Here is a 12,448-nt window from a genome sequence, read left to right as displayed (position 1 = left end):
TTCTTTCCTGCAGCATAAAGTGAACTTGCTAGCCTCTCTGATACTGTACTGCACTCAATATACTGTAGTAGTCAAACTGCAGAAATTTAAAGAAAAAACATATCTGCTTTGACTGCAACATCTTCTCGTTAGAGTTCATCCATATTAAGGCAAGCAGACTTGCTTGTTAATGATTGATGATCTTTGAATCTTCTAATTATATCTGCTTCCTTTTCCAACTGGTAACTTTATTTCTGTGTAGTCTGCAGTTCTGTCACTGTACTGCTAGATTTGGGGCACAGCAACAGTGTGTACCTCAACCCTGAAGCTTCTGTACTGTTTACCCGTGCTTTTGAGATGTATTTTCCTGAGACCATACCAAACAGAAAGGTCACAGTTACCTCCAGATCTTGCAGAAATATTTCAGGAATGTGGGAAGGATTTTGATGATTTTTTTTTTTTTTTAAATATTGTTCCCATTGTTTGGTTTGTGGGGGTGGTTTTGTTTGTTTGGTTTTGTTTGTTTGTTTGGTTTTTTTTTTTTTTACTATCACTGTTCTTGAATATCCAAGAACTGTGCCCTGCTCTGGACAGGGTTGGTGTGCACCTCTAGATAAGAGTGTTTATTTCACCAGAAGATGTTGTCATTACTTGGTGTATCTGACTTGAGAATCTCCAAGCAGAACCTGTCAGTGGGCAAGAATTCTAAAAGTCCGCTACAGGCTTCGTTTTACTTAACTTACACCTGGAGGACTAGTCCTTCTGAAGTAAGTACAGAATTTCCTTTTCAATCATGGGAGCCCACCTCTGAGAGAAATGCTGTCTGCCTTGAGTTTAGGGGTCTTTCAGCCAACTCTTAAAGTGTCTCAACATAGGAATGGAAGAATTGAGAAACCTCGCTTACTACTTAACAAAATGTGGAGTAAATTTGTATTCAGTGATTGGTTACGTTGTCTTACATTGCACTTCTTAAAAACACCGCCTGCATGGACTGTGCACCTTGGAGGGGGGAAGTGGGGAAGGTTTGTTTTTGATTCATGTGAACCCAAGTGAAATGCTGTGTGTGACTTGTGGTCAAACAGGTATTTATTGCCATTAAAAATTCTGAATAACAATTTACAAAAAAGCAAACCAGGGCGAAGCTAGAACTGAAGTGAGGATCCCCTTGGCAAATCTGTAGAGGTTTTGTGAAGATTATAGAGAGAAGAGTTCAGCAATTCAGAAGGCAAGTGAATGTATTCATATGTGAATAATTGGTATTATAATAGTTTGAGTTACAGAAACTCAGTTCTACAAAGCAGGGTTCCTCTGACAATAGTATTTCTACTGCCTCTGGCACAAATACTGCCAAAAGAGTGGCTATCAATAGGTAGATTTCAGATGAGTGGTTTTAAAAGGAGTAACTGCAAAAGTGTTAAGGTGTTAACTTGCAATCGTATACACTCTGTTAATTTTTTTAACAGTTAACCTAAAGTTTTTTCTTCTGTAAATCTCTAGCCCATTCTGTTACTTATTGAAAACTTTAAGGTGACATGAATCATACTGACTGTAAAATAAGAAGTGTGGGATTCTGCTCTTGAATAGTTTACGGTCTTATAAAATACCAACATTAAGGTAGAGAAGAGGGGACTCCAGGTTAAGTTTATTTTTTAGCAGCAATGCATTAACCCATTAGTTTCTGCCCAGTAGCGCTTTAGTTTTGCATCCTGTGATAGCTTCTGCTTCCTTTTTTCAATCGTGTTCAACTGTCTTGCAGAATTCAGAGTTAAATTTTACTTTCTCCTCCCTCATGACAGCTTCTCAGGTTCGTCTTATTCTCGCAGTAGTGCCTTTTTCTTTCCAGTCAGTATAAAGGGAATCAATCTAGGTGATGCAATCTGGTGTTGACATCTACATTTGGTCACATGGTTCCCTGCTGCATTAAACGCTCCTCCTACTTGTACCGCTCCAGTAGCTTTACGGGGAGAGGTGGGCAGGACAGAAGGACAGACAGGTGGTGGGTTTTGTTTTTAAATGTTGTATTCCTCGCTCGACTTTTCACTTTTCCTAGAGGCTTGGCTGTCCATAAAAAGAAAAATCTGTGTAACTATGTTGTGGATGCAAAGGATCTGGAACCAAAATTTCTTCTCTTATCCCAGAAGACATTCCTTTGCACAGAGCAGTGCAGCCTAGATGAGAACAAAAAGGTGTCATTTTGAGGGGGCAGTTTAAATGTGAGGACTAGAAGTCTACTTTTGATGTGACCAAGAAGGTAAACATGGTGAATGAACTCAAAGATATATTAGGCAGGGGACTAAGAATCTCACTGAGGTCATGGAAATGATGTGGGTGATTTCGTGTTAAATAAATTCAAATGAGAGATTTAGGTGGGTTTATGAAAGCCTGAGGAGAACAGGATTCAGTGGATGGGATGGAAGGGGTTAAAGGCAGGAAGGCTTTTATTTGAATGACTGGGAAAAAGTTGATTCATAGATGTATAGGGACAAAAAGAACCAGGATTTTAGCAGTGTTGGTCACCTGTTGGTTACAGGTCTGGGTGGCTCTGGTGATGATAGTACTGCATCAAAGTAAGATCTGGTAAGAGCCTGGGAGGGAAAAAATTCAGCATTAACTGAGTTCTGTTGACTAAATGTGGGTGAAAACCCAGAGTAGCTCAATTATTGGTTTTGTCAGTAGAAATACTATTAAATGTTAGTAGGGTGTGTTCTGCAGTATCTGGCAATGAAATGCTGTTCTTTCCTAAGTTTCAGGAGTTGGTTGGAGATCTCAGGGTTTTTTTTTTTAATATTGTGACATAATAGCAGATTTATAATAGTAACAGTGTTTCAAGCAAAGCTCTGTTTTGTGTGCGTATTTTGATGAGGTTGCTGGAAAGTTCCCTTGTTTTGATGCAGTGTAAACCTCAGAATTCCTGGGAGGACATCTTCTGCAGCACTTTTTGTGGTTGCTTTGTCCTAATTAAAAACAGTAATAAGAAACAAGCACAATGTATGTTGGAATAGTGCTGCATGAAGGAGTGTGAGCTGGACTTGCTGACTGCCATTTAGGAAGAACTGAAATTTAATGAAATGTGTAATACAAGGATTAATTCCACTTCACTGTAATGTGATTTCTTCCACACTTAGGAATTTCAGGAATGTACCTGTATGTTTAGGCAATTATGGGTTCTCATCCCAGGTAGAGCTCACAGGGTGGACAAAATGGATGCACTAGTAAAATGGGCATATTCAAAGCATAATTCATTGATATAATAAATGTCAACTATATATTTGACTTGATATCTGACTCTTGCAGCAAATTCAGCCTAAAAAGCCAGAATCAGTGTATCTTTAAAAATTTCAACTTTCTTGTTAATTTATACACTTTAGGACGTACTGAATTTCCTTTAAAAGACTTTTGCTCCCCTTGTGTGTTTTTATTACTCATCTTTGGAGTAGACCTGAGGCTAAACCCATTGCCTAATAGGGGAATTTTTTTGTCTGTAAGTTTACATCTCCCTGTTTAGTTTCAGATTTATTAATGAAAATCTCTTGCGCAATCTAGGGAAAGATTACATGAGCTCCTGAAAATTATGTGAATAGGTTGTAGTTTGTCATCAATAAAAGGTGACACTGACTGTAGAAGCCACGATCAAATCTACAAAATAGCTGGAGAAAGGGGATTTATTTTTTTTTTTCCTCAAATCTTAACAGTTCTCCATAAGGATTATTTGTAACAATAAATACACATTCCAAGTGAGGCTATGTTGGGGTTTTTTTGTTTGTTGTTTTTTGTTTTGGTTTGGTTTGGGTTTTTTTTGCAATGGGATTGTATCTAGATAGCTCTAAAGCTAAAAGGTTAAGGTTTATTCCTGATGCAGTGGTCAGACTGCCTGCTTACATACACCACTCGTCGGGAGGAAATTCTGAAGTACAACTGTGCTTCTCTGAGCTTCTGTGAATTAATTCATAGCACTTGTACCTGCATCGTACTTGTATCTTCAAAGCAAGATCTTTGTAACTCAGTGTGAGGTAGGCAGACATAGATGTAGGAGTTAATACCCCATAAATCAAAGCAACCTACAAATACCAAGAACATTATGGAGGTGCTCAACACGAGAGTTCATTTTGAAATGGAAGAAAATTTGTTAAACTCTGGTGACTGTTGGCTGTGATTTTGAATTATTTTGAAGTTGGCCACAACTTCAGCAATTTTGCAAAAATATGAGCAGTCTGCATCATTACTTCAATTTAAATATAGAAGTTTTAGTTTTTCTCACTCTTCCATAGTCTTCTGAGCTGTGTCCTGTTAGTACTCTTGATGTTGATGTTAGTGTTAGGTTTGAATGGTCTTCCTTCTGTATTTGCTGATCATATTGCAAATGTGCCCCCAAACCTCTTTTAGACTGGTGCCTTAGTTGTATCTCACTGCAAATAGGATAGTAAAAAAAAAAAGCCCTTTCTGAAAACAAGTTTGCTCTGTGATTTTTGAAAGGCACAGAAAGTACAAATAAGAAATAGGGAAAATGAAGAAGGATGCAGAATAATGACAAAAGGATCACATGCCCATGTTGCTTCAGGTTGAGTTGCATAATGGAATGGGAGGCATTGGTGATGAGGCTAGTTTATGGACCTGTGCTTCCCCTTCTGCGTACAGACTCATTGCACTGGTGCAGGTGTTTGTGAGGTCTTGCTGTAGCCAGGATTGCTAAATGGTCTGGGTCTAAAGCAAAGATCCTAGTTTTTTCAAAACCACATTTTGTAACTGCAGTGAACTTGAGTACAGAGGTGGGAATGAATGGAAGATGGAGGAGATTTAGCTGATTTAGACAGTGAAGATGCCTTTGAGTGACAATAAATTGAAATGAGAAGTGCTGACTAGATACAGGGCAAAAAGCCTTTTCGCTGTTACGACAATTGTGCATCGGTATGGGATGCCCATTGAGTCTGCATCCATGGAGGTTTTCAATACATGGCTGGATAAGCCCTGAGCAACCAGGTCTGCCTTCATAGCTGGCCCTGTTTTGACTAGTAGGTTGGACTAGAGACTTTCTGATGTCCCTTCCAACCTGAATTATTCTATGAATCTGTGGATTGCACTTCCATTTGTTTCATTGTATATTGATTTCAAATCACTGAGGTTCTAAAAAGGGAAAATGAGAATAACTGTCTTTAGATTCTGCATTTACCCAAATGAGAATGACTGACTGAGCTCTACGTCACTGCTTAGCTGTTTTCTTTTTGTGTTTTACCTACGAACGGGTATATATAAAATACATTAAAATCCATGCAGTGGGAAAGGCTAGCAAGTCTAGAGTAGGAATTGTGTACACGACTGAGTGTTCACTCTTTATACTTCTGAAAGTCCTTGGTATCTGTAATTTGCTCGCATTGAAATCAACAGAGAGCTTGCTTTTTCTTTGAAATGTGAACACATTTGATTGCCTCACGTATACTGCAGCGTATTCTGATATCTTAGTATGTTTACTGAGGGGTACCTGTGCATCTGAAAGTTTCTTTTTTTCATTATAATTCAGTCCGAATAAGGAGAAAATCAAGACGGCGCTCACAGTGGGGTAAAGGCATTATTAAGAAGAGGAAAGTCAATAATTTAAAGAAAGACGAAGATGATGCAAAGTTTGCTGATGATGAAAACCATGGAGAGGACAGTAAATTGCTGGAAAATGGAGAGCTAGAGATCAGCACTGACTGCATTGAGGAGAATGGGGAGGAAACAGGAGATCTCTCTATGACAAATGATGAGTCCTCTTGTGATATTATGGATATAGACGCTGAGCAGAGGCTTAACAATGGCACATCAGGAAAGGAAAACAATTTTGCATCCACAGAAGAAGAGAGCTCAAATGAATCTCTGTTAATAACCGACAGTGTTACCCTGAGTGCTGAAAAGGAATTAAGGAAGGACTCTACATCGAAAGGGGACTGTGTGAATGGAGAGACATCTGTACACAGCTCAGGGGGTATACCTGTTCCAGCATGTCATAACGGTAAAATGGAATCAGTTGATGCTGTTTCACCCTGTGACAACAGCGATGGGGCTAGTAACAAGCAAAAATCTTCATCTGAAGATCAGCCAAAGGAGAAAACGGAAGCTTCCAGTGAAAGTCAAGGAGCTGATCTAGTGACAGCTGAGTTACCACATTGCAGCAATAATGAAAAAACACTACACAGCACAGATATTGAAACTAAAGATGCTGAGGCAGATAAGGAAGGTATAGCTTATTTTCAATGTATCTGTCCTTATCTTAGTGTCCAAGTTAATGTGTATGTATTTTTAATTTTAATAGCTTATGTTACCATTATTATTATATGAACTGCTGTTTATTTGAGACTTTTAGTATGCTTACAACATTTAATTCAACATAGATAAATTAGAAGTCCACCCTTGACTTGCTGCAGTGTTATCTTAGGCAAGTAAGTGTGTCTATGTACTTACATTATTCTGTTTATAGGCTTTATGGGACATACTGTAAATTCTGAGATAGCATTTAATTAAAGATTTAAAAAATACTATCAATGCAGAAAGGTGTATGATAAATGTTTCGGTCTATATGGTCCATCTATATGTTCCATGAGCTCTGTTTTGATTTATATGATATATTTTGTCTTACTTTGTTAGAGATTTATGATAAAAGTATTAGTGACTTTGGCTGAAAGACCATAGAAGTACAGAATGTATTCCTTTAAAAACATTTGCTCATAGCAAAAGTTAAAGCAGTTTAACTCATAGCAGAAGCCAGATAAACTGTTGTTTATCTGTTGGAGAAGGTATCTGGCTTTGGAGTTGCAGTCAACACAGTAACAGTGCAGCAAAAAGATAAGAGGAGGAGAAGGGAAATCCTGGTGGTGCATAAAAGAAGGGGGCACGTCCTTTGAAGACAAGAGACATAGTTTCCTCAGGGAGGAGAAATAAAAGCCTTACGCGTGATTGCCTTTTTAATTAGCTTTTCAGAATTATCTAAAAGAGTGAAATCTCTACTTCAAAAATTAGCACTGAGATTTACAAAGTAAATGAGCTTTAATGAGAGATCTGAATTATGAGAATATCACTGAATACATCTTGACTGTGTTTACATATTTTCTTTAAGGGTAGGGACAATAGTAGAAGAAAGATCCTAAGAATATCAGAAGAAGAGTCTGATGTATGTTAAGAGCCTTTACATTTCTAAATTTAGTAGCCGAATTTTGTATGCATTAAGGATGGTTATAACAGGGAGTCCTCAGGAAAAAAAGGCATTTTAAATAGTTGAGGAGGAGAAAAACAGTGAATGAGTGTAGGGAAAGAATCAGGAAATATTGAAGTCCAAGAGACTGGACAACAGCTTTAATAGAGAGGTGGAAGAAAACAGAAACGTTTCAGGAGTAGAGCAGATGTTAGAATTACTGAGGTGATGAAGAAATGGGATGCTTTGGAGAGAAAAATGAGGATTTGATTCACTTAATCAGAAAGATTATGAGCATTAGCTTAATATTTAAACTTCCAAGCTATGTTAATTTGACGTTGCTAAGTAGAAATGATACAATGGCGAAGCGTTTTCAGTGACGTTCCGTTTTCTGTTGGGACTTCCAAGATCAGTTTTAAAGATGACCAGTTTCGTGTGTTTTCTGCACTGAGGTTTTGTGCACCTATAAACATTGTGAATTCTGCAAAGCTTATGAATGGCATGCACTGCTATAAGCATGCTTGCTTAGTTCAAAAAAACCTCAAGAAACCAAACAAGAAAAATCAAACCAAAGTGAAGACACAAGCTGTTCATTTTGAGAGACTGATAGTGCTGATAATTGTTTTTCAAATTACAGGTATATTCAAAAGCAAGAAAACAAGAAAAGTCGCTATGGAACAGTCAAAGCCCACAAGTTTGGAGCAGGTCCCAGAGGAACCATCAGATCCCTTACCCTCTGTAGTTGTTGACCATGACAGACTAAAGGTAATGGAACTGAAAAATAAATGGAGCTGTTAACAGACTCCATGAAAAATGCTTCTCTGTTCTGAAGGAATGTTTCCTGTGGTTCTGACTGCAAACAAGTAGTATAGCAGCAGTAACTTTTGAAGATGATTTGTTGATCAGTGTTTTTTGGATGAAAAGTTACTAAAACTACTGAATCCTTACTGTCCCATCATTACTACCTTTACAAGTCCAGTAATGGCACAGCAGTCCGCTGTTTTAATTGCAGTTTTTGCAGGTACTCATATGTGTTAATTGGACCTGCCAGTTACTGAGGAACTGCTGGGTGCCTAGTAATTGGGAGTTAACGTCGTCTTTTTCCCTTCCCGTGTACGTATACTTGGTGGAAAGAACTGTTAGCGGATTGGAAAGCAAATCGGAATTTGTGCTGATGTTTTGGTGCCATAGACGGAACCCCTGCTAGTTAATTTTCTTTCAGTTTTGTTTCCTTTTAAGCAAAGTTACAACATTTGCTCTCTTCTGTTGTAGAAACTACCTTGACCTACTATGAAATTTAAATCGCATTTACTGTGGAGTACAGATGATAATCTCTTTGGAAACAATAGAAGGGTTATGAGAGGAAAAAAAATTGTAAATGTTACTCTCTGCTACTATGTAAAATACACACTTTCACCTTTTTTGTTTTATGAGCAGTTTTGCATTGTGTTGTCCATCCCCTTCTTTTATTGTACTGTTTTTCAACATTTGTGGAATTCCAAATGTGTTTCCATTTGGTACTTGATACAATTTCATGTCAGTGTAAGTTCTTAAAAATGTCTGCTTTAGCTATCAAAGCAGTTTTTGTGGTTTGCTTTGTCATAATTATTGACCAAGATGAAACGGGGTGAAGTATCATTAAAACAGAACAAACGTTACCCCAGCTATACTGAGCATAAAATCTAAGACAAGAAAAAAAGTGTGGGTATAAGCAGAGAAGTGAAAAGAGACGTTGAGTCCTTTTTGGATGTACCTGGAGGCACTGACCTTACTGATACCCAGGTGTGGTCCATTTTATTGGTATGTACCCCTCCAAAATGGGGCTTCCAAAGGAGGTTGCATTTCTGATTTGTCCTTAAAAAAAAAAAGTGATTATAAAAGCCCTCTTAACTTAACCTTTCGTTGTTCCAACAGAAACTGCTTGATTTGGTGGTGAAGAAAAGTGACAACCTGACTGTTGACCAACTTGAGAGATTGTATTCGCTCCTCAGTCAGTGCATCTACAGACATCGTAGAGACTATGACAAATCACAGCTTATAGAGGTGATGTTTACAGTTTCTTTTATTCTTTATCTGAATTTTGTGAGACTGATTTTTCAAGAACTAAGTTAATCTATCAATTTATTGTACTAGCAGGCAAAAGCTTTAAATAGACTTTGAGGGAAATATCTATAAATTGAAAAAAGTTAGTGTAGTAATGACTTAAAAAAACAGAGGTTGTTTCTAATACTACTTTCCTCAGAAAAGGATTAAGAATTTAACCTAAAAGAATGGAGGAAAAAGAGAATACAGCAGCATGAGGCACATACTAGCAGAGTTAAAATGGAGTAGAAGCAGTTTCCACATTTGTGCTGTGAATAACGGTGGACGTGAAGTGGCTACTTTATAGGCACACTGAGCCAAGGTTGCTGTGGTTGCCCTTACTTGCATTTGCATAACTAGGCCAAAAAAACCAACAACGTACCTCTGCTCCATGCATTTTGCTGATTGTGGTTTTCGTGCAAGACCTGAAAATTTTGGAGGCTTGCTCTAGATCGGTAGGTATACCCTTGGGGAAGTCCAATACAGCATTCAGCCAGCTGTCTGCTCTGCTGTCATCCTTTGCCTCTGAAGGGTTTGCTGTCCAAGGCCTCCTGTCTGCATCAACAGTAGGTTGGTCGTTTCGCCATTAGCATAGGCTGATCATAACTCTGGACGTGCATTCCCTCCAACGTCATTGTTCTGGCTCTAGAGGGGTTTGGATCAGTGTGGTGGGATGCCAGGTGCCCACCAAAGGTGCTCTATCCCTCCCCCTCCTCAGCTGTATGGGGAGAGGATGTACAACGAAAGGCTCATGGGTTGAGATGAGGACAGGGAGAGATCATTCACCAGTTACCATCACGGGCAAAACAGACTCAACTTGGGGAAAAAAAAAATTAATTTATTACCAGGCACATCAGAGTAGAATAATGAGAAAAAACCCCAAATCTTAAAAACACCTTTCCCTGAGCTGTTCCTTCTTCCTCCGCTTAACTTTATTCCTGTTTTCTCTACCTTCTCCCCCACCCTTAGTGGCGCAGGGGAATGGGGAACAGGGGTTGTGGTCAGTTCATCACACGTGATCTCTGCTGCTCCTTCCTCCTCAGGGGGAGGACTCCTCACGCTCCTCTCCTGCTCCAGTGTGGGGTCTCTCCCATGGGAGACGGTCCTCTGTCTGTGGACTCCAACATGAGTCCTTTCCACAGGCTATAGTTCTTCACAAACTGCTCCAGCATGGGCTCCTCTCTCCATGGGTCCACAGGTCCTGCCAGGAGCCTGCTCCAGCACAGGCTTCCCACGGGGTCACAGCCTCCTTTGGGCATCCACCTGCTCCGGTGTGGGGTCCTCCATGGGCTGCAGGTGGATATCTGCTCCACCATTAGCCTCCATGGGCTGCAGGGGGACAACCTGCCTCACCGTGGTCTTTGTCAGGAGCTGCAGGGGAGTGTCCGCTCTGGCACCTGGAGCACCTCCTCCCCCTCCTTCTGCACTGACCTTGGCGTCTGCAGAGCTGTTTCTCTCACATACTCTCACTCCTCTTTCCGGCTGCAGTTCCTCTTGTGCATTAACTTTTTCCCCTTTCTTACCGACGTCATCCCAGAGGTCCTACCATTGTCGCTGTGGGGCTCGGCCTTGGCCAGCGGCGGGTCCCTCTTGGAGCTGCTGGCGTTGGCTCTGTCAGACATGGGGGAAGCTTCTGGCAACTTCTCACAGAAGCCACTGCTGTAGTCCCCTTGCTACCAAACCCTTGCCTTGCAAACCCAATAAATCAGCTTGGTGATTTAGCTGATAACCAACACTGCTGAAAACAAGGACAACAATTGCTAGTTTCCAGTTGGATCACTGAACACTAAATATTTTTCTCCATCAATATTTTACAACAAAACCTGGAAAAGCCTTAGCGTGGGATATTGTAGAGTTACTGCAAAATAGTTTTCAAACCATTTTCATGCTATTCCTCTGCCATCTTCACCTAAAAATATGTTGAAAGTCTGTGCCAAATGTTAGGTAGATTAAAAAGGCATTTATCTAGCAGGAGTATATAGAGACCGATCTTTACTTTGATTCTCCAAAGGGTGCAGATACGTGTTTACAGCTGGGTCACCAACAGCATAAGTGTGCAGTAAGACTTGAATTCATGCAGTGTGCCATTGAAATGCTTTCTTAATACATATTGAGTACGTTATTTATAGAAGTGACCCTAATACACTTCGATTTTCTCATGACTGCCATAGTGGAGTGCTTTTCTGCATTAATACTACTTTAATTAGTTTCGTCTTTTACCGTCTTTTGCTAGCAGGTAGCAGCTAATGAATGGAAATGTCTATTTTCCTATTAATCATTTGTTCAGGTTTTTTAAAAAATAGCCCATTAAATACAGTCATGTAACCTAACTTTATTTCTGTCTCTGTGTATTAATGTGTAATTGATGCTTTGTGTCTGTTGCAGGAGATGGAAAGAACAGTTCATGTGTTTGAAACATTCCTGTGAACTCGTCAAGATGGGTGGGTTTATCCTCTCACACTGCTCATGGGAGAGCAGTCCTCTGAGCCATTCAGTTTCCATTTGCACCAAGTATGTGCGGAGCCTTGGTCTTAAGTGCTCTCTCTTTTTCTTTCTGTTGAATTTGGTGCTATTGTCTCAGGTACCTGAAACCAACCAGCCTACAAGAACCAAACGGAACTTCATATAGTTGTATCTGATATAAATAAAGAATACAATGCCACAGCTTGGAGATTTTTGGTGCTACAGAAACTGTTCTCATTTCTGCTCTTGTTCACTCTACATGCATTATCTTTGGGGAAACTTCAGGCAAAGTGGAGACCAACACATAGAAGAGGACTGGAAAGAGCAGATCTAAGTTCAATATTTTTAAACAGGCAACCTTTTTTTAATTTTTTTTTTCCAATTTTTCTCTTCTCTGGGGTAATGGACAAAAAAATCTGTTCTAAAGAAGGCAGTGATGCATTGTGGTAGGAATCTTGAGTAACTGGATGTACAGTAATTTGAAGATGAGGCTCTCTAGAACTGCCTTTAATGTGCCTTTTAGTCAATTGAGAAAGATAAGGCTAATCAATTGGTTTGGATTATAGCAAATGGCAATGTTAGAAAGCTGTCTTCAGAATGAAGATCTCCAAAAGGATGATTTGTATTATCTTCATTGGATGGCAACCAGTATTATGGTTCTATAATGCCTGTCTTACTCTACAGAACTAAACTAAGACACACTGAAAAAGCCACATACTTTACCAAAATGGTGAAATTCCTTTTTCATTGGTATATATTTGT

General features: G+C 39.4%; 1 protein-coding gene across 2 annotated transcripts in view; it reads left to right on the top strand.

The window, feature by feature from the left end:
• The window catches only part of ATAD2B (ATPase family AAA domain containing 2B), a 76,219-nt gene extending 64,325 nt beyond the window's left edge, over positions 1-11,894 (top strand). For both annotated transcript variants that reach the window (XM_086460344.1, XM_086460343.1), the window contains exons 25-28: positions 5,495-6,190; positions 7,779-7,906; positions 9,056-9,184; positions 11,609-11,894. In XM_086460344.1, coding sequence (XP_086316470.1) covers positions 5,495-6,190; positions 7,779-7,906; positions 9,056-9,184; positions 11,609-11,650 — 995 coding nt within the window. In that variant the 3' untranslated portion in view covers positions 11,651-11,894. The remainder of the gene's footprint in view (positions 1-5,494; positions 6,191-7,778; positions 7,907-9,055; positions 9,185-11,608) is intronic.
• The last annotated feature ends 554 nt before the right edge of the window (positions 11,895-12,448 follow it).

This window comes from Leptosomus discolor, chromosome 2, assembly GCF_034619465.1.
Source record: "Leptosomus discolor isolate bLepDis1 chromosome 2, bLepDis1.hap2, whole genome shotgun sequence".
Lineage (NCBI taxonomy): Eukaryota > Metazoa > Chordata > Aves > Leptosomiformes > Leptosomidae > Leptosomus > Leptosomus discolor.
Note: the sequence above shows the minus strand (reverse complement) of the source record. Positions and strands in the feature narration are given on the sequence as shown.